Source organism: Mya arenaria, chromosome 13 (assembly GCF_026914265.1).
Source record: "Mya arenaria isolate MELC-2E11 chromosome 13, ASM2691426v1".
Classification (NCBI taxonomy): domain Eukaryota; kingdom Metazoa; phylum Mollusca; class Bivalvia; order Myida; family Myidae; genus Mya; species Mya arenaria.
The window spans coordinates 6831266-6854183 of record NC_069134.1 but is presented as its reverse complement, the minus strand read 5'-3'; the positions used below and the strand labels follow the sequence as shown (position 1 = coordinate 6854183).

Below are 22918 nucleotides of genomic sequence, written 5' to 3'. Positions count from 1 at the left end.
CTTCATTTATGCCCTCGTGTTCACATATTTTGATCATAACCTGAAAACGTGTAAGACAAAACAAGATGTAATGCATATATTTTAATATGTGGATGCACTGGAATTGTACATTGCGTTAATATTATTTTACAACAATCGTAAAAACAAAGCGAATATAATTGAGACCAGAAACATATCATATTGTGTGATAGTGCGAGATAAGATAAACGGGATAGGTCTGTGTACGCACGTTTGAACAGACAGCGATATCGTCACATACCCTATAATCAGTTCACTTTTTGTGTCAACCGTTCATTACATTTGTATTGATGTGTTGACCTTTGGTTTTATATGCGTGTGTTTTTGTTTTATTTAAAACAATAAAAGTAACAATTGTGCTCCTGTTTACTCATTGACAATGGATTAGTTCGGCGTTTCGGCGGATTTATTGTTTAATTTCTCATTTTATTTTGTCAAAGATCTGATATTTATGCACCAATGAAGGTAACAACATCATTATAGTTATCATCACAGCAGATAACGTATGATATTTAATAGAATATTGGCTGTGACATGTATTTAGATCACACATATATCAAAGTTTTCAATTTAACTGAGTTATACAATATTCGAATGAGAGTGTTTTCGTCTTCACATTAATTCCCATATCGGAACGGTAAGTTGTACTGGGCGTAACTGTTCTAAAGAAAGTAAACTGCTATTCACTTAAACCGCTTGCTATTAATTGAACGATGTCCTTGACAACGTTTTACAAAACAGTTACGTCATTCGCAATCTGAGGCTCGTGATTGAAATTATGAATTCCCAAATAACTCGAATTTTGGGTTCCGTAACTATTACTTCACATTCACAGGAATTTGACTCAGTGTTTAGTCTTAAATGATATATTAAAGTCATTTAATGACCATATACTGACAAAAACAACAATGTCGGACAAAAACCTGACAAAAACAACAATTTCGGACAAAGCCCTGGTCACTTATACTATCATTAAAGGTCTTTGTCCAAAATTGTTTTTTTTTAGTATTTGTTCATATAATTTATCATTTAAGACCAAACACTGAGTTAAACTCCTGTGTTCACATTCAGCAAAGTTAACAGCTACTACATATTCAATTGACCTTTCCCAATCTGAACATACGCATCGTCTCCCTCAGTTGCTGCTGGTCTATGTGACGTCACTGGTGCTGTCCGGGACGGCGGGACAGGCGACGCCCTTCTGCACCAAACTTAACAACACAGGTCTGTACACAAAACAGTTTTCGTCAGTGCGTTTAAGTGGCACTCGTATTTAAAATCAATACATGAACATGTATACATAACAAACATAAATGTTGAGTGATAAACCTTTAACTACTACCCTAAATCATGCATTTATGGAAAACATTAATTACTGATGGCAATATTGTAGACGAGTATTTAATAGATGAAAACGCACATATATGAGTGGTGAGTCCTAAAAGATTTACAGTGGCCAACTATCGTCTCGTAAGGTAGAAAGACCGTGTCTGGACCTTTCATTCAAATTAAACACGGTATCCTTCAAAAGAACCATTGTTTTCGATATTTAATCATTCTTTTCGGTAAATTATAACAATTGTATTAATTGTGGCACATCTTTTTCGGGAGTAAGAGTGCATCTATCAGTATTATCTTATTACATACTCGTAGCATGACTCGCTTGTGATTTGCGATAACAAAGGTTTTCAATAAATCTGGTGTTTTTACTGAATGTTTTTAAGTAATGATACCATGGGCAACAGACAATTAATATTTCGTTGGGTGGATTTTTGACTTAAAAATGAAGCGAGCGGAGGAAAAAATAAAATCATTTGGTCAACAAGTTTAAAAATAGGAGCGGGCGAAACAAAAACTTTTGTCTTCACAGATAAAATCAAACTAGAATGTTAAATTATCATCGATTTTTGTAAGTTTATTTTTATATAAATATGCCTACTTTAGTTTTTCTATAATTGTCAGGGACGTGAAATACATTTTTTTCGTTTCCCTAGAATATTTTGGTGAATATATTAAGCGGTCGCTTATTATTTTTATGTTTTGTTCATTTAAAACAAATATGATACGATCTCATTAGAAAAACACACACACACACAAACCCGTGAGTAATATATAACGTAACATCCTCCATTCGTGTGTTTATTACCAGGCCCACCGCTGCCCGACCTTCCGGACCAGTACCAGACAGTGATTGAGGCCAATATCGTAGATCGCGGCAAGACAGTCACCGGATACGAGTATTACGACGGCCCCGGCAACCGAGCCACCCTCCAGATGCGTCAAAACGACGCACTCTTTAGCCTCATCTACGACTATCAAAATAACCAGCTCTTCTACGACTATGGCAGTCAGTACACAGTTTGGCAATATCAACTAACCTAGGTTTGAGAAATCGAGACTGAATCGTTTCATGCACCAAATTTTGTATATAGAAAAAAATATAAAGAATAAAACAGTAATAGAACAATTAATTATAAATCATTTATCTCTCTCAGACGGCTCGTGCTTGACGGAAGAGTTAAAGGGCGACAGCAATGACGTGTTCTTCGGTAACGGCTCCATCAACGGCGTGCCGCACGTATTCACGACAGGGGGTGCCCTACACTTTTCCAAGCAGTTCGGCGAGGTGAGAGAGTTTCCGGGTCTTCTTAATTAGAGTTAACAATCTATTTATTTGTGTAATTCAATTATGTCAAACAAAGCATGTGATCAAAGCGCCATCATGAATCCACGTCTTGGAACTTTTCGTGGATATCAATTTGTATAAATCCGTTCCATCGGTCAGCCCAGTATTAACTAACGTTACATAACAATGGCATGATACTGTTCAACAGGAGTACCTGGGTGTGACGACGGTGAGGGGAATCACGGTAGACCACTGGCAGAGTTGTCAAACTTGGCCACAGGTCGCTTCAACATTCACACTAGACTACTACTTTACAGGTAACACTTCGTTTCCTCCCAACAACTTGGCATCATTCCAATCGCCGTCTTAATCCATTTGCTTCCACACTGCCAACCCAATTTAGTATTAAAATTTGAGGACGCTTACATATAAAATACACGTGACACTGTACATTTAATTTACTACTTACCAGCTTCCAATTGGACGGATCCGTTGGGTCAGGGTGTGCAGCCAGTTCCGGTCCGCGCGGTGGCTAACGGGACCCAGACGTTTAAGGGCGCGGTCACTGGTCGGAGCTTCCTCCACTACTACGACTTTGTAGACTTTCAGCCCTCCATTCCAGAGGACACAACAATTTTTGAGGTATAAGTGGATTACTTATAACGAATAATATATATTTGGAAATATATAGGATAAAGTTCATGATGAAACATTGGCCATAAAATTATGTTCTTCATTGTTTATGTTTGCTTACACGCTAAAGGCACACACTATAGTTTGATGCAATGTTATTTTATTTCATTTTAATTCATAACCGTTTTAAACTCATTTGATTTTAATTATAAAATGCATATAAGTACAGATAACAAATATAAGCGATGATTTGGCGCTTTTTGAACTTGGGAATTAATGGCCACGTACGTTTAAATTGAATAAAATTAAGTATTAAAAGGCTAATTTTTTATATGTACCTTAATCATATGCTTTTTTTCTATCACTAAATTTAAATGAGTTATACATGAAAATGCATTAAAAGAATAGACGTCAATTTAATAAACTCGTTAACTCTTAGAAAGAGCCATTTTGCTTGTCAGTCGTTGGCTCTCTCTCTCTCTTTGATCTTCATAGTAAATTGTCACATGCTTTATACAAACGCCAATTACAATGCAAAAATAAACCAAATTCGCTCGCAGACCCCTAAGGGTGTGGTTTGTGTGGGTCGGAAGGGCTTGCTGCCGATCCCCGAGCTGCCGCGCTTCTACCACTACCGACAGGAGATACTGGTCGCAGGGCACAGCGAGATCTACCACGCCGACGTAAGTAATGTCTTAAATGTGATGGTTGGAAAAAAATAGACTTAATTTGCAAACCGGAATTGTTACATTACGCTTACGAAAGTTATCATGAAAAGTAACAAGCTCTCCTAGATTGCAATGTTTTCATACAGGGGTAACTGGGCTGCTTGATGAATATTTCCAGGTATGGTACGACCGGGACAGCCAGTACATCCGGTATGATTACCGTCAGCTCGTGCCCTCCCCGCCCCTCAACACTACTAACCCAGTCACGGAAGTGCACGACTTCAACTTCGGTGAGTTCTGTTTGATTGAAAGGAAACACCAATATCCTACATGCTACTCTATTCTTTAGTAATATAGAGACTGTTTCTATAAAAGTGTTGACGCTTATTTATTTAATAGGTAAACACACGTCCGAACCGGATTAAAACTAGAGAACAAGTGAGAAAGGCGCCAAAATAAAGAAGGGCGGACAATTAAACATTCGGCGCTAAGAAAGAGTTCCCTCCCTTGATAATTATTAAATTTTCTCAAAATAAGTTATATCGCTACTGTATACGCCTTAAAGCTGCACTCTCACAAATTCACAGTTTTGACCTTTTTTCTCTATTTTTATGTCTCAGAATCAGCTATTTTTTGCATCAATGCCTTCAATTCAGTCATATAAGATAACAAACAATCCAACAGATCTCAACTGTTTGGTAAACTGCCGAACAATTCATTTCTCTTAAAGCATAAATAACACTTTTAGACATAAAACAACTTTCGAACGCAAATATGGAAACTGAGATCTGATCTTTTGTCAGCAGTCTTATATCACAGGTTTCCAGACAATTGCGTAAAAAATTGGCTCATTCCAGCACAAAAATAAAAAAAGAAGTTGTCAAAAAATCAATCTGTGAGCGTGCAGCTTTTACATGATATGTACTTGGAGGATGAGTGTAACTTGTTCAATATCGATATTCATTTATAGGGAGAGTTTTAAGTTTTTGTTTTATTTCAATAATATCATAAATATATAGATTTATGTTCGTCAATTATCTGTAGCATGTCAATAAAAAATGCACTTAGAATTGTTATTTTGATTAAAAATGTCCTCAGAAATAGAAAATCGTACCCATCAATCTACCTATTCAAAGTATGCGATTCTCAGGCGTGCGTTACCTGAAGAACCAGGTAACGGGACAGTGCGTGACGGACGCCATCACCAACACCACATTTGACGTGGGCGAGAAGACGTCGTTGCTGGTGAACGGCTCCCAGATCTACGCCCTCCACATGAAGGATCCCATGGCGCTCTTTTATCTGGACTCAAACTACTCCTACACAGGAATGGTAGATGGTTCTTTCTTCCGGAACAGTGAACTATACTTTTTAATCTCTGAATATAAATCATAACGCTAGTGTGACAAAATATAGTTGTATTTTTTATATTCTATTGTTCCATAGGATACCATATACGATATATAAATGTTTATTCGAGATCATGCGTCGGTATGTTTTTTCTCAGCGGCCTGCCCGGGGGATCATGTGTAAGGTGTTCACGGCGGTCCGTAACGACTACAATGTACCAGGGTTCGGACGCCAGATGGCAGTATTCGAGTACTACTTTCTCAATGTAAGAGCACGCGTTATATGCATCCTCGTAACACTATATCCTAAAGATAGTGTAATACTTTTTTGTTGTACACTCTGTGTTTATTGTGTCTCACAGAGTATTTTTCAGATTATGTATATATATATATATATGTCTGTACGTTGTTTGCATGCAACATTATTCCGTTGAAAGTTCCCTTTGACCTATATTATGTGTTTCAAGGACAATTCGTATGAGGTTCCAGACGACGGTGACACGATGCCCCGTGGCGTACCCGTCTCCCTCGAAGTCGCAGTCAAACAGGTATTGCTACCCCTGTGTTTGTTTCACACGGGCAGACCAACCCATGCCCAATAAATAAATACCAATAGTAAGTCAGTGTTTTCTAATGAATTTGGACGAAATACAGACTTATTGATATTGCAAATGAAAGATAAAGCATATTTCGATATAGTTTACTGGTTCAAAAGAGCGGTACTCAGTTTTGATCAAGGGGAAGTAACTACAGTTGATTATAAAAGTAGGTTTTTATTGTGGCATATAACTCCCGTAAGATAACCTGTTAACGTTCGCGAGTTGTTTCGTGTTAACCACTTCAATATCGCGATAAAATCTAGCTATCTAGTTAACATTTTCGGTAAGATAAATTGCATAATACTTAAAACATGCTTAAATATCCACAAAACTGCCACCTAAACCTTTTTAGCTGTGCAACATTAACAAGTTAATTAATTATGGTTTGCGAATTTCACTAAATATTTTGCATAAAAACTGATTAAATAGATATGAATCGTGCTACCACTTATCTGTTATTAAATTTTTGGCTTCTAGCAGTAACTGGTTAACTATCTTGTAGTTATGAGTTGCGAATTCCAATTAGTTAGTAACATAATAACTGGTTAACTAGATAAGAGTTCATATATTCATATATTTACATCACCCACACTTCGAAATAACCATACATGATTTTTATGTATTTCTTACATACTTTAGTTTTTACCCATGATTAACAGTTTTTGGCAATCCTTCTAAATCTCTGTTCCATATTTTTAAAACCACTTTAACATATTTAACCTCATATCACACTGTTAAATTTTCAACCAGCGGTTTATAGCATTTACAATTCTTCTTGTACAATTCTTCTTGGTGTTCAACGTTTTCTAAGTTTTGCATAAATAAAGTTATTTTGAGTTCTTACACCAAGGATGTCTTTAAAAAATCGTAAAATGAACTCAGTGACATTGTCTCTCACTTAAAACTATCTTATGTGTCGCCATGGGTCACAACCGATGTAAACAAACAAGCAAGGTATTACGAATTACACATGAATAATTCGCCAGTTTACAAACTGTGGAATTACCCGGAGTTAATTCGCCGGTAGAAAACCTGGCCATTAAAGTAGCAAGTTAAAATTAAATATACAAAACATGTACAAAGATCTTGACTTAAAGTTATGTATTTTTATAACACCGTTTGTTACTTAATCTGTATTCAGTATTACTCTTGGCCAATTCAAATAAAGTGTAATTCCACAAAACGGTTGTATTAGTGTGGACATACCACGTGGTTTGTGACGTCACATTTAGTTATAACGTGAAGTAAAATACCGCTCGACTCAAAAAGGATTATCGCTGTAAGTGTGTTATTATTATATCAATTTTTATAAAACCTCAAGGCTAAACAATTGTGCAGAAGTTTGTTTACATTTCACCAAAATGTGGATAATGTGCTTGCAATAAATCAAAATGGGGGAGGGGGGGGGGGGGGGTTAAGGGAAAAAAATCGGCCAGGAAACGTGTACAGTCGAGCAATAACCAAGTTTTGAAAATAGGAATACATACATGCAAGCACCGTTACAACACGATCGATATGCCATATTTGCCGAGAAAATACGAAAACTTGTGGATAAAATCAACACGTTTATTTGTACACATTGCCTCCTAAGCCACAATCGTTTCAATATTTTTTTTATCTTTAAAGTTTTGATACCTAACTAAGATGTCGATCGAAGAATATGTTTTCGCCACATACTGGACGCATACATTTTTCAAAATTTTAAGAAAAAGTCCACTTACCAGGCAAAAGTTGGTTCCTGAATCAATACTTTTCATTCTAAATCCGCCATTTTGTTTGCCATGAAACAATTTTCTCATTTAATGTTTGCATGAAACGAAATTACGTCCTCCCCCTTGTTTTTTCTTTGCTCGCCTGCAGCGCTTCCACATGGCAAGGGGAGGCCGCATCATTCTGAAAAAAGAAAACATTTTGTTTGATTAAATCATTGACCCTCTTTATTGTGCCGATAAACATGGTTTTGCTTCAGTTGTTCGACATCAAGGTTTATCACTATGTATCCACTTTAACATATGCCTATCAATATGCATTTAATCAAGTTGCACTTCTAACCTACCGACGACACATAAACTCCATTTTTATCAAAAAATAGCAGACAAGCTTATGAAGAACATGCAACGTGTTGTTGGAATCATGAAGTTTTCTGATCAATAAATTGAGTGACATACTTAGCAGTTACATGTAGTTGTCATATATGTATATGTCTTTTAATTGCTGTAAAACATAACCGATACTCATTGCAAAACAGGTTCAAAGTGGGCTCATTGCAAGATGGAGCGAGGTCGGCAATTGTTCCTAAAAACTGCTTTTTGTCATAACCAAATAGGTTTTGCTTTTCGTCATAACAAAATACAAACATTTGATATTTCTATATACTGTATGCCTTATTTGTAGGTATGTATATATCCTGAGGATAGAATATGCATTCCGGGACTTCCGTTTTAAGGCCAACATGGTGAATATATATATAAACAACTTTTTGGACCAGAAACGTAATTTGCTTCTCGTCATAACAAACAATACTTTGTCCATTTTTAGCATTTGCCCACGATTTTTGAAAAAACTATAAATTACTCAACATGCCGCTTAGTAACCGAGTGTAGTGTTCATTTTTCCGCTTAGCCTCCGCTAGGTTTTATAAAAATTGATATAATAATAACACACTTACAGCGATATAATCCTTTTTGAGTCGAGCGGTATTTTACTTCACGTTATAACTAAATGTGACGTCACAAACCACGTGGTATGTCCACACTGTATTAAGCGAATTACATCAGCTGTTGTACAGCTTGTTTCCCGATACACAACATCATAAATGTTGATTTATTGTTTGTGCATTGTATGTATCATGTTATGATACTGAATAAACACTGTTTTAACTAAAAAGCACCAAACCATTTTGCAAATCCTTTTCAGAGTCTGATAAAATAACAATGTCATTTGAATACATCAACAAATGAACTTACACAATTTTAACATATCGAAATCAACACCATCATGAGTTATAATTTAGCACAAAATGCTCTTCTCTATCATTTAAGTTTGATACACAATTAAAAAACACAGTTGCTCTGACAGTATATAGTCAAATACCTTTTTAAAGTCTACAAAAGCTGCGTAAAACTTCTTTTTGTTGTTTAACAAATATTCTCTAATATCATGTAATACAAATTTATTGTCTACATGAGTTCCCATCTGTTTTTAAAAGCGGATTGCTCCTCAATATACACATGATATGTTTCAGCCCAGTCACTAAATCTGTCATCAATATTTTTTATGAACAATTTGCCAAGTGTTCCTATAAACAAGGTTATACATACCTCTAAAATTGCTGGTCGTATAAACTGATTTTGCCTAACAGTTCTTATAGTCACTTCTAGCCTGCCCCATGCTCCTATTATGTGTATCTGGGACATTTCTATTCATATTTAACTTTGCGTATACAAAGTACATTTCTTATATTTGCAGTCATTATTAAAGAATTTTTTGTTTATGTTTTGATGTTGTACATAACTGTGTATATTGGAATCTATATATAATGGCATAATGTCATACACATATTATCAAACTAGTCTAAAATAATTGACGTGTTATACGGGATTATTCAAATCCCTAACGTCTAAACGGGTTTGTGCAAAAACCGGGTTTTTTTTAAAATATTGAAATTGTATTTAGAGAAGTATTTCATGTTTGAAATAGATAGTAAAGGCTTAAATTCATATTTTATTATGTAAGTGCAAATATATTTTGCACAAAACAAGCTTTAAATGCATTAAAACACGGGATTTGCCTTTCCAATTAAACGAAACTTGACCGACACAGACAACAATTATGCCAATTGTAACAACTCGACCATCTCCGACAAACTTCGAGATAGACCTCGTTAATACAATCGTAACAACTCGGCCATCTCCGAGGTGTACCGGTTGTTGTAAAACTGTGAACCGCAGCCTTACAGGTGCCCTTCATGTATATATTTTGTTACGTTTTGGCAGTATGAAATGAAAAAACCTCACACCATCAAACTCATAATTATTCATTGGATATTTATTTTTTGTGTACAGAACTAATATAAAATAAAATTATCTGGTAATATTTCTTGTTTTTATGATATTTTATTGAAGCAATATGCTTAACCCAGAATCCCAGTCGGAATAACTACCCACTTTTTGGTACAAAACAATTGGTACGTGAAGGATTTGCCATATCAGAAATCGTAAAAAATCCGTCAACGTACAATTATTTTGACTAATTATCAAACATATCACATAAGTCAGAAAGACTACTGCCAATAGCTATAGTATTTGTGTATAGATCTATTCTTTCTACAAGTAAAGCAAAACATTCCATCCTTTACAAACTAACCAGTTTACAAACTAACCTGACTCTACTACCTCTCTTTTCATCCCCTGGTGTCCAGCTGGGGCTAAAGGTGAGCTACAACTTTCTGGACTTTGACGAGAGCCACCCGGACATTTCCTTGTTCGACGTGTCCGCCTGCTACTCCGAGTCCGCCAAATTACAGTTCCAGGTCCGATTCCCAGGTGAGGCATGGGGATAGAATGCGTTATCCGCAATATCAGTTTAGTTGTAATAATTTAATTAGGCGAAATGGGTGAACTGCGAACACATAAGCAGTCGACAGATGTCATTTTGCAATATTGAGTTAGGTCTACTTTACTCAACGTCTGAGCATTGCCTGCTTCTTTTCAAATAGTTGAAGTACTGCTAGTTGATTTATGAAGATATATCTTTCAGGGAAAGCCTTTTTCCAGGAAATTAAGCGTTTAAAACGTAACGGAAATTTATTTTTAAAGAGCTACACAAAAGACCACATGTATCTGGTGTATTTTAGATAAATCAAACTATTTCATAATCTAATAACGAACCGTTTTACAAATGAAGGTGCATACAAGACAGGGACGTCCGTGGAGTTGTTGACGGAGGCGGCGAGCCTTTTGCGGGCAGCGGCTTCCGTGGACCCCATCCGTCTTCAGGATGTGCGCTTCGACTACGACAACTCGCAGATCTACGTATACGCCACACTCCTCGACAGGACGCCACCGCAAGGTAATACATGTTTGTCTGTCTGACTACGGAATTTTTTTTATTTAAACAGTTAAATGTGACATAAAAGCGTCTCTTGTCTATACAATATCATTCAGTGACATAGCATGTCGGTTAACAAACCGCTATTTTAAGACAGCAAGCTTTATAATATGTGAAAACAAATGTGCATTTTTCTCTTAGTCTGATGTCAGTGATTTTCTTTTTACAGCACAGTTCACCTTACTGTCAAACAAGGAGATCGAGAAGCAAGATGACCAATCGTACGGCAGCAACGTCGTACACAACGTGTCGGAGTGCGCGAGATCATGCGTGAACTACGGGGGTTTCACCTGCGAGAGTTTCGACTTTTGCCCCATGGACCCGGCCGGCGTCTGTCGTCTCAGCCGCTCACACATCGGGGACGGGGGCATCACAGTCGTGAACAGCACCTGCGACCACTTCTCACGTACAGCGATTTTCTTTAACTTTATTTTCATTATCCTTTTTCAACGAGATTTTGAAACCTTAGCTTTTTGAGAATATAATTCACTTTTTCATAAACTAGATTTATCTAATATTTTACCATGTATGAATGTTCTGTGTGTAGGTACGGTGCTAACACCCGGGGCTAACGAGCTTTCCCTAGTAGAGACGTTCGCGCTGATCCAGAATAGCGTCTATAACGGCCAGCTTACCATCTATATAAACATACCCGGCCTAGAAAACCCGGTACGTTTCAACCATTTATAGTGACTATTTTTTTCTTAATAATCAATGCAATTTTAGGCTTTCTTATCTCAGTTGGGTTGCTTCACATATTAAATACTTAATGTGACAACACACATAATTATAGGATATAATTAAACTTCATGTATATTTATAAGATAACTCGACGCAGGAGTGATATAACCCCTTTCAATATATATATATATATATATATATATATATATATATATATATATATATATATATATATATATATATATATATATATATATATATATATATATATATATATATATATATATATGAGTAGTGTAATAACTACGCAAATTAGGTTATCGCATCACAGAAAATTATATTCATACGCGCTGTAAAAAAATCAACGTCAAAAAACATCACAAAAAATGTTTCAAAAGAAATCCTGACGCCCAGCTTCACAATCATTCTAATGGTGAAGGCTGTGCTTAATTCAAACAAACGATTACCTGATAAATACCTCCTCCAGAAACTGAATGACAACAATTTAAAGTCAATTCTAAATAAGCTGTGGCAAGCAAAAATGTTTACTTTTGAAAATGTGCACTAATTTTATTCCAAACAAGATTCTACTAAAATGTGTCGAACTGGAGACAACGCAAGAACATATACCGACGGGAAAGACATGCCTTATGGGCCTAACAGTTTCCCTAAAAGAACCAGGTAGAATGTTACTGCGAACCATATTAAAAGCAAATATCTGGACACAAAGACAATGCAACTATATATACATAAATCCAAACCAACACAAGGCAATATCCAATATCTTGTCTGACTACTTCAATGCAAAATGCTCAGACTAGGCAGCAATGCTCAAGTTCACACAGTCACTGATTCCACATCAAATCTCTCTTTTTTGTATATTATACATCATTTTTGGTGCACCAACTCACGGAGGTAGTATCCATGTGTACATTCATCAAAATAACAAGAATCCATGCTGTAATCTACCAGATACAGAGCAAATGAACCAGAAAGTGTTGGCAAAAATTATACATAAGTTTAAATAAAGATATGCAGTCGAAGCCCGTTGGCTCGAAACCGCTTGGCTCGAAATCCTCGTTGACTCGAATGAGATATAAAGGATCAAAAACCGAAGGGAAACGTTCCCGCTTGGCTCGAATTATCCGAGGCTCGAGGTATTTTCGCCGGTCCCTAGGAGTTGGAGCGAAAGGGGTTCGACTGTATTTGGAAATTAATAACCAACTGTATATTTGAAAACTGGTAACCCCGTTTTTCAAACGTTTTTTTTTATCTTGAAGCTGAATGTTCGAACTATTGCTTTCATACCACTCGTGAAAATATGATTTTCTATGTCACTCGTGAAATAAAATACGATCTTACACTGAAATAAACAAATATCCTCTATGACTTCTCCCAATCATGACATTGCTCTTATTATTGATTTGCTTGATTTAAATGGATTGGACTATGTTATTTGAAATCTTTGAAAGTCGATTGATAATTGAGACATGATTTCTGTTCTAATTGTCAATAAAATCTTTTTACGCTGAACTTTTTTTTCCTGCGGATGATTATAAAGCATTCTAATAGAACACAATATAAATTCTTCCCACTAGGTATTGGAAAAAACTTTAACAAAGATTTCGACCGTAAATGAGTTATGTTATAAATAGAATCTCCAGTTCATGTTTAATTTGTATCGAATTTATTAAACTCGTCATTTAAATAAATGATTAAAAGTCAGCAGAGCCTCGCTTTAATCTTATTCAAAATGAACACGATTAATAAATTTGATACAAAATAAAATAATTTGAGATAGACCATATGGTTAAAACCACTGCCTCTTTATGAAATCACTCCTCTGACGTGGTATTCTGGTTACTCTAGCTTCAGTACACGGCGGTTGAGGTGCGGGTGACGTTTGGGTACCTGATGCCACGCCCCCTGCCGACATTGAGCGGCCAGTTCTCGTACCACCTCGAGATTACCGTCCCAAGGTACACGGGCGTCATCAACTCACACGTAAGATAGCCTTAAGTTCATTCATATCTTTCTGCTATTAAAACGTTTTCCAGAATGTCATAATATTTTATAACATTTAGAACATAATAATGCAGGAAATAAATAGTATTATTTTGTCGTCTGCAACATAAATGAATGTCATTGGAAATGGCCGAACCCTCACTATCTTCTTATTTTGTAGGTATGGTAGATAGTATTTCATTACAAACGTCGAGTTGAGTTCGCATTTTTTTACGAACGTACGACGATATTCAGAAATCGTTCGTTTAAAAAACTGTATATAATGCGACTGAAGTATTTTTATGGAAAATGAAGTTTCACCGTTTCGATAAAATTTAATTGTCAACTGCGGTAACGTCACAGCTATCGATATCTGAAGACTGTCACATCTGGCGCAGTCATTAGCTTACGCATTATAATGATGTTTATATTGTAATTGTAAGTATAGTGTAGACAAGGGGATATAGCTCAGTGGTAGAGCATTCGACTGCAGATCGAGAGGTCCCCGGTTCGAACCCGGGTGTCCCCTTAATTTTTTCATAAAACAACAAGATTAACTGGATGAGGATTGAAAAACAACAACAATAAGTAGGAAATTATCCTATTCAAGTAAGCCTTCAAATAACATTGTTTATTTCAAAACATTAGAATACCTTCTTTACGAACGATTCAAAAGAAATGACACGCAGACTGGATCGAGAGCACCTGATGAGGTTATTAGTGCAAATTATTTTTGGTCATACACCGACGATTTAAGAGTGTATAGTACTGCGTCCGTGAGTCCATCTGTGTAACCGTTAGTCCATCTGTGTAACCATGTGGTCATCTGCGTAGCCATCCGTAAAAACACATGTCAGCAGATCATAGGTCAATGTTCCCTGAATGGTCATATGAAAACTTCCTTGCATTTTGGATTGTTCCGGCTGGATCTTAGCCATACAGTCACGGTGTATGTGGGTTGGGTTGGAGGTAAAAATCGATAAACATGTAAATCGCGAGAAGCGTGTTGCGTGCAAGACCCATGTGTAAACCGCGAGAAGCGTGTTGCGTGCAAGACCCATGTCATTTGGGCGAAGGTCACACTAACGGATCATTGGAGAAAACTAACTTGGCACAAATGTTCAAAGTGAGACAAAAAGAAAAGTTTGCCTGACAACTTTAGTTGTCAGAATGTCAAATAAGCACCAGGCAAAGTATTGGTCTACAAACCAGATCATCGACAACCTGTAAAATATATCTAGCAACCATTTAATGACTAGCAACCACTGTTTTTGAAAAGTCGCGAATTGGACGTAGGCTTTATCTGACAGTGACATTGATTTTAGTGCAACAGATTCCTTATAGATACCTTGCATATTATCCACCATCCAGCCAGAACTTCTAGATTAAAAACTAAAAACCGTGTAATCAAGTACGTGCGCAGAAGTACAATTGTCAAATCGGATCAAAAAAAGATCCTCATGGAACCATTTGCAAAACAACAGCTATACTCAGTCGGCCACTTCTATTTTATCCAAAATTGCATGACAATTCAAACTATCAACAACGAATAGAAAAAACAAATAAAATCAAACGGTCTGAACGCATGATTGCAAGCCTTTGTGTGTTTCAGATTTTCTACGACTCTGACTTCCGTTTAGTTCGTTACGACCTTGTGAACACACAGCCCATGCCGCCCTTGTACACCAGCGACCCCATCTCAACCATCCACGACTACTCTTCCGGTAATATACGTTTTTTATAGTATAAAGAAAGCATTCGGTGCTAAATCACCCTAGAACAGTCTTCAAATCTAGTAGCAGAACAAAAGACCAAGATCCCGGCTGTGTGCGCCAGAAGCCAGCACGTAATGTCCATGTAAATTTTCTTTTCCTCTCAGTCAATAGTTAGACAAGCCAGTTTCACTGTCATGGTGTAGCGTTCCCTAGCTTACACTTACTTTCTTTGCCTCTAGGTCTGTCGTACACACTGGACAAGGCACAAGGGAACTGCACCATCGCTCCTATCACCAACACGTCGTTTGACGAGGGCACCGGAAACGCCGGCTACGTGGTGAAGATGAAGAGCCCGCTTGAACTCTTCTACTTGAACGGAAGCTACATTTACGCCGGACAGGTTCGTACCTGTGGTATTACTTGTCTGAAAACGTGCCTTTACTAAAGGGATGAAAGTTCATAGAACTCACAATACTCATGTTTGAGGTCGTAATCATTTGCAATTAGTGTATGGAACAAAGGCCCTGTGTGATGGCGTACGATTAGTATACCAGTAAAAGCATCGTTTAAAAAAAAGAAAGATAATCATTGTACGTTGTGATAATAAAGCATGAAGTGAGTCACGAGTCTAACCGTTTGATGCAAAACAGACCTTAACAATGTATTCCCGCTATTTAAGAAAACCGTACGTGGCATCTTCTGTGACGTGTTTGAGGCGACGCGATCCGACTTCAAGTACGGGAAGGACACGGTCACTGAGCCCGCCGTCTTCCAGTTCTTCTTCATGTCTGTATGTGCCACATGCACTACATTATTATAAATTAATATTGCTTAACGTTTGGAAAAAGAATTAGGTTATTTCTAATGGTAGTATAAATTTCAATTTTGGTAAGTTGGCCATGTTTTAAACTGCGTATTAAGGATACTTGTAAATGAAAGAAAAACACATCAGCAGCTTTTTACTAGAACATGTTTCTATTGAAAATAATAAAACTAGAATAAGTTTTATTAACATGTATTACAGGTGGGAATAAAGTGTTTGTCTGTTTTCAGAGCGACTGGCACGAGCTGTCGGAGGACAGTGGAACAGCGGTCAGGTCCCAGCCAATAGCTCTCACTATCAGCGCCATCTCCGTACGTACTGTAGTATAGCTCTCACTATCAGCGCCATCTCCGTACGTACTGTAGTATAGCTCTCACTATCAGCGCCATCACCGTACGTACTGTAGTATAGCTCTCACTATCAGCGCCATCTCCGTACGTACTGTAGTATAGCTCTCACTATCAACGCCATCTCCGTACGTACTGTAGTATAGCTCTCACTATCAGCGCAATCACCGTACGTACTGTAGTTTAGCTCTCACTATCAGCGCCATCTCCGTACGTACTGTAGAATAGCTCTCACTATCAGCGCCATCTCCGTACGTACTGTAGTATTCTGTTAAGCCTAAGTCACACATTCAGGATTTTTACTGCCGTCCTTGATAGGACCATTCCCGATTAAAATGTGTCAAAAGTCTGATCAAGATCCTGTGATTCGTGGCTGGAAATTCAAACTTTTTTATTAAAATTTGTAAAAATATTTATTTAATCACGACAACAATCAGATACTGTTCAGGAGGCGTCCCGATCCAGCCGTTTCCAGCAGAATTCGTCCCGATTATCCCGTTCTCAATCCGATTCTGATCCGATTTGTATCTTTGTAATGGTAAAAAACGACCGAATCTGTCCCGACAGCGTCCCGATTCTCCCGAATGCGATCCGACAGAGATCAGACAGTGATTAGACAATGAACCGACGCTGACGGCAAGATCTGGACGCAATCTGGACTCAATCGGCAAGAAACGGCAATGCAAAATTTCTCCAGATCATGCCCGTTCCACAGGACACTGACCAGACAACACAGGACATTGTTACGATTTTGATCCGATACAGCAGAATCTGTCACGACATAGTCACGATTGTAATCCGACTAGACAAAATCGGCTGAGTTTCCCGAATGTTACGGGACGCACCTAACTGTCGGGAGTGCTTGGCCGACCTCTCCGGACCATTCCCGATCCGTAGGACTCTGTTACGAACATATACGACTGCGTTCAGACAATGATAGGACATTCCAGATCATTGAGGATAGTAATCCGACTTTTTCGCTTTTCGTGTCGTAGCGCTGTCTGATCTCAAACGGGAGCCATAATCGGCACTGTGTGAACGCCGCATTAAACAATTACTTTCGTCACTTGCTGTCTAAATCAAATGTCTTTTAATATGCGGTCGCCTTTAGCAATCCACAACTTTTTTTATTCCAGGGCAGCTACACATTGACGTACGATTTTTACGACTTCAGCGAACAGCACCCAGACTTGCGCAACTTCGACATCCGGCCGTGCTTCGTCGGGAAACAGTTGAGACATTTCCTCATAAAATTCCGAGGTATATAGATTCCTGCATGATTGTTTTGACACGGCTTTTTAGACAGCGTACACTAAATTTAATCTTCTTTAGTGAAAAACGTTGATTTCAACAATTCTGTTTATTTAATATTTACAACTAACAATATCCCATATTTTAGGTAACTACCATCCGACGTTAGACCGAAACCTGAAGCAGTTCACGAAGAACACGCAGCAAATGTTGTCGTTCTATACCTCGGCGTCGTTCCTCCGCTTCCAGGATCCGTCCATCACGTACACGGACGACGGTTACGTGTACTACCTCGCTACCATGGTAGAGCAGGCGCCATACCTCCGTACGGGCATCCATATACATTTAGTATTAAATGTTTTATCAAATATAAAGGCCTTTAATGCATTGCATTTGTGATTATTCAAGAAGATATCGGGTGGACTTCATCATGATCATAATTCGTTAGTCGCCTTTGCAACCGATTATGTATGTATACATGCAAAATGTATTGAGCAGGGCTCAAACCCGTGTGTATCCTTCTCTTAAAAGTGTTTATTTAATTGGTTATATGTCTGTTTCATTATCCTCTGAGCAAGTTTTCACAATTATAAAATAAAACATCTCAGTTTTTCCTCATCTTTCTTATAATGTTAATAACTTTTCATCTTAATTACCTTTGAACAGATTGACTGACCTCTGGTTTTTCCCTCTTGTTTTTACTGATCATGAATTACAGTGGACTTCACGAAGACGCCCAATCAGGTATCCGTGTACTCGGCTGACCAAATAATTTCCGGTGTAAACAGCGAATACGCATGCGCCTCATTCTGCAGGAACTCCACCAAGATTGACTGCGAGGGGTTCGATTACTGTCCGTCGGCGCGGCGTTGTCAGCTCAGTCGGAGACACGTTCCAGGCAGTACAGCACCCGTCCGCCAGAGCGACATCTGCGACCACTACACAAGTATTCTCGTTATCATCATCATCACCACCACCACCACCACCACCACCACCACCATCATCACCATCATCATCATCATCATCATCATCATCATCATCATCATCATCAAAAACAACAGCAGCAACATAAACGACATAAGTGAATTATAAAGTATTTAGAATGCAAAGATAACTAGCATATATACTTAGAAAATAATAATACTATCTACATGTATTTCATTAATTGTTTTCCATCTTGACATTTATCACAAAAATCTGTAATATTTCCGCATCTTTTTCTACATCCAGAGACCGTGGACAGTGTAGCACCAATAGAGCCGTCAGTAGACGAGGCGTTCATTATCATCAAGGACGTCGTCTACACTCGTGGCTTTAACGTCTCCGTGCACGATGACGTCAACGCACAGGTGCGATTGATCATTGTGCAAACTCGCATTTTAGACAATAACATTGTTAGCGCCTCTCACTAGATTCACTAACTTTACAATGTATTGTGAAGACGTTTCTTTAAATTCGAATGGAAATATCATTTAAGATTGCAAGTGTTTGTGTTTCAGACGGTTGTGTACCACGCGGTGTTGTTCGATGAAGACATTCTCCGTCCCGACTCAACGGCAACCACAAGTGAGTTCGAAGCAGTCTCTTATACTTAACATCTCAAATGTTCTAACTAACATTTTCTTGAAAAAAAGGCGCAATTTGTTTTCATATTTTTGAATTTCCATACAGGTGTAAACCTTCAACACTTCATCCCGGCCCGTCACCGCGTGCTCATCAATACACCGGTAGTGACATTGAAGGGCGTGTCTGTGGACCAGTGCGCGGCACGCTGCCTGGGTGAGGCGACGTTTGACTGCCAGTCCTTCGACTACTGCTTCGACACCGGGGGTTGTACGATGAGCGACCAGCACGCAGACAGGGGACTTGCGGTCACGGCCACACGGGCGCTCTGTGATTTGTACTCGCGTGAGTCGAGTTTTGATGTATAAATATGGTTAAAACTTTCTGACGAGTACCAATGTTCAGCTGAATATCAAGTTACCTTATAAACCATATAGGGAAATGTAGATAATACAATTCTTAAGAAGTCGTTTAGTTATGTCCCAGAGCTAAAAGAAGTTCATTCATAACGCATTTTAATAATCTTCAACGTTATCTTTTTTTATTATTGACTGACATTGCATATACATCCATGTTTGCAGGTTCGTACCTGGACAGTTATGACGCGTATCCGGGACAGACGCTCGAACTCCCTGGTGCCATCACTATCACGGATGTGTCGTCTGTTAACTTCTGTGCCGAAAAATGTTCCAAGAGCACAGTGAACACAACGGGTGTCGTCTGCAAATCATTTGATTACTGCTCAGGCAGCAACACGTGTATCCTAAAGGCAAAGCACGTGCTCGACATGCCGAAATCCGCGCTACACACGAGCGCCACATGCTCGCACTTTTCACGTATGTTATCATTTTTATAAATATATTTAGTCAAAATCGTTTACTTGTAATTGGTTTTAATACTGGCATTTGTCCCTTTTTGTTATATTTAATATAACGATGTTCCCTCATGTAAATCAGGTAAATATATCAACGATTTCGACAAGACTCCGGGCCGCCAGTTCAGCACTTACGAGCAAATTGTCTCCTCCAATGTATCGAAGGACGCATGCGCGAAATTGTGTGTGGAGAATAGTGACGCCACCTGCCAGGCGTTCTCGTACTGTCAGAACTCCGGCCTTTGCGTCATCACGGGGCTCAGTCCGCGCCTTAATAGAGCAAACATTTCTTCCAACACCTCCTGTGACCTCTACACAAGTATGCAATGATTTACAAAGTCTGACATTACCCTTTCCGTATATCATAGCTATGCGTGTTCGCCGATAAGTTAACACATATTCCCGTATTCTATTTACAGGACGATATTTCCCTGTCGATTCCAGTGGTAAAGGACCCACAACGGGACAACAAAAAGGATCAAGCGGTAGCCACGGATATACTGGAGGTAATTTTACGTTTGAATACACTTAACTAGTACAAACCGCAAACACATAACATTTTAATTAAGCTGCTGACCTTTCTAATTGAATTGCAAGTATTTTGAATAAGTCTCTTCTGATGGCCGACATAATAATAAACAATGAATTTACATGTTAAACAACCCATTTATGTGCATGGCCTTATTTTGCAGGCGCGATGGCAGGCCTGGCATTGGGAATGCTGATCCCAGGAATGGTTCTGGGCGCCGCGCTCCTCTACTTCATGCGCACCAAGCGTCTAGTCCGCGAGGAGCAGCTCCGGATGGGATTCATGGACGGCTCAAGCCGCCGGAGGGCGGAGGACATGGAGCACATCAAAGAACCGGAAGACGCGCTACCGCCACATATACCCTCGTATGACACCCCACACTAGCCAGCGAAAGAATCTGGGCGTTAATCGAATATTAGATGTATACTTGATCAATGACAAGGTCGTTATCATACTGATTTCGTCTATACGGCGAGGCTTATAAGTACAATAAACGTTGACGGTACACAATTGTTTCGAGCTATAGTTTGTTTGTGATATCTTATTTCAGTTACTCGTAATGTATGTACATTCTAAGTATCAAAGCCGGAGTCAATGGCGAACTAACTTAAAAGAGAAAATATAAAAAATACTGATGTATTCAAGAGTTTTTTACCCGTGTATATTGTTACTACATTTCGTTAAGTTTAAAAAGCTATTCTAATGGTGCGATTAAGTGTATGTTTGTGATATTGAAATACATGTATTGCAGTTTTATAATGCCTTTGTGAACCATTGTGACCCTGTCTTTTACATGTAATGTAGCGATGTTAATAATTTAAAAAAGGATATTTTTATTAACAAAAATTGAGTTCAGTTCTTATTTCGTTTTTATTATCAAATATTCATTAACCATAATATATAGGATGCATGTACTCCATACTGATTGTGACAGCCTACCTTAATCAAAATACATTGTAACAAAACAGATTTATATCTCAATTAACCTGAATAAACTGAACTGACTGAGATTAGGAATGCCACTGAACAATTATCTTGATAATACATCGACAAGCACTTAAACTCTTGAAATACACAGCCGGTTTATGTTTGTAGTTATTCTGTTAATTTATTAATGGATTTTGAGGTAGCTTTTAAATTGTAAATATATAAACTGAATTTTGGAGTGTTAAAAGTAGTGAAAAGAAGAAGTTCGATATATACTGCAGACATTGGCCATCCTGCCAATACGGGTATTGAGACTTATGAAAGTAGCGGTAATAGGCTTTTGTCAGCACTAATAGATCGATCGAAGGATATAAATGTTTAATGCAAACATAGAAAAACACGGAGCATTATGGTAGTAGGCGCAAATAATAAAGTACATAAAAGTATATTTGGTTTACATTTACATCTGTTAACGACAAACGACTCAGATGTTGTAGAAAGTGGCTCGTGCAGTCGTTGACAAGCCTGTTTGGATTTATTCTAGATCTGTTAAGTTCGTGTAGTTAAAGAACGTTTGTTAAACATTACTACAGTTTAAGCTTGATAGAAATCGAGTCAGAATTGTAGCGATGGAGATCGCGATGCGCACGGACATGACGTTGCGTGAGGAGTACCTGTTGAAGATCTGGGACAACTATATCCATGACAACGTGGTGCAGGGAACTCCTTGCAGCGCCGCCATCTACGACGCACGCACCCGCCGCCTCATCGTGGCCAGTGACCGCTTCCACCTGCTCGACAACGAGCTGTACAATATAACCGAGGGAATGAAGTACCCAGAAACCGTCTACCGCGACGGCATCACCGTCCAGAACCGTCACTATGATGTCAGACTTGCTGACGGTAAAAACGGTATCTACGCAACGGACGGAGTAGATGGGTGTACCGTTTGCAAAACCAACACGTTGATCATCGTTGGCGTACATGATAGCAGGGTTCTTAGCGCTCAGTGTAACGAACAGATCATGAGACTCGGAGACTATTTTCGGAAACTTGGATTATAGTACAAAACTTGTCGGCGAGTAGACATTATATTGACATGCACTTATTTTGCTCATTCGTTTCACAATGTTGTTCTCTTCTTCAGAGTTTATGCAATCTAATTTCATTGACTTGTGTAACTTTTTATTAAATTCTTCTAT

At 38.2% G+C, this 22918-nt stretch overlaps 2 protein-coding genes and 1 non-coding gene across 3 annotated transcripts; all 3 read left to right on the top strand.

The window, feature by feature from the left end:
* Positions 1–315: 315 nt before the first annotated feature.
* LOC128213678 (uncharacterized) lies at positions 316–21548 on the top strand. The gene is made up of 30 exons (XM_052919665.1): positions 316–483; positions 1158–1242; positions 2168–2365; positions 2514–2644; positions 2853–2961; positions 3117–3286; positions 3838–3960; positions 4124–4235; positions 5096–5277; positions 5453–5560; positions 5762–5842; positions 10314–10437; positions 10799–10963; positions 11172–11408; positions 11550–11671; positions 13553–13687; positions 15300–15411; positions 15642–15802; positions 16082–16192; positions 16456–16536; positions 17709–17832; positions 17972–18148; positions 18542–18769; positions 19054–19172; positions 19323–19389; positions 19495–19731; positions 19968–20222; positions 20343–20579; positions 20680–20766; positions 20953–21548. Exons 1-30 carry the CDS (start codon positions 478–480, stop codon positions 21171–21173), a joined length of 4305 nt encoding a protein of 1434 aa, XP_052775625.1. The 5' UTR covers positions 316–477; the 3' UTR covers positions 21174–21548.
* On the top strand, positions 14145–14216 carry Trnac-gca (transfer RNA cysteine (anticodon GCA)). Its single transcript has one exon. It is a non-coding gene; the product is annotated as a tRNA-Cys (tRNA).
* A 309-nt stretch (positions 21549–21857) lies between the features above and the next one.
* On the top strand, positions 21858–22918 carry LOC128213679 (uncharacterized). Its single transcript, XM_052919667.1, has one exon. The coding sequence runs from the start codon at positions 22346–22348 to the stop codon at positions 22778–22780; it is 435 nt and encodes a 144-aa protein (XP_052775627.1). The 5' UTR covers positions 21858–22345; the 3' UTR covers positions 22781–22918.

Coding starts and splice junctions, on each gene's coding strand:
- LOC128213678 (XM_052919665.1), top strand. Junction 15,412..15,641: donor CATCCACGACTACTCTTCCG/GTAATATACGTT, acceptor CTTTGCCTCTAG/GTCTGTCGTACACACTGGAC. Junction 18,770..19,053: donor CATCTGCGACCACTACACAA/GTATTCTCGTTA, acceptor TTCTACATCCAG/AGACCGTGGACAGTGTAGCA.
- LOC128213679 (XM_052919667.1), top strand. CDS start 22,346: ATGGAGATCGCGATGCGCACGGACATGACGTTGCGTGAGGAGTACCTG.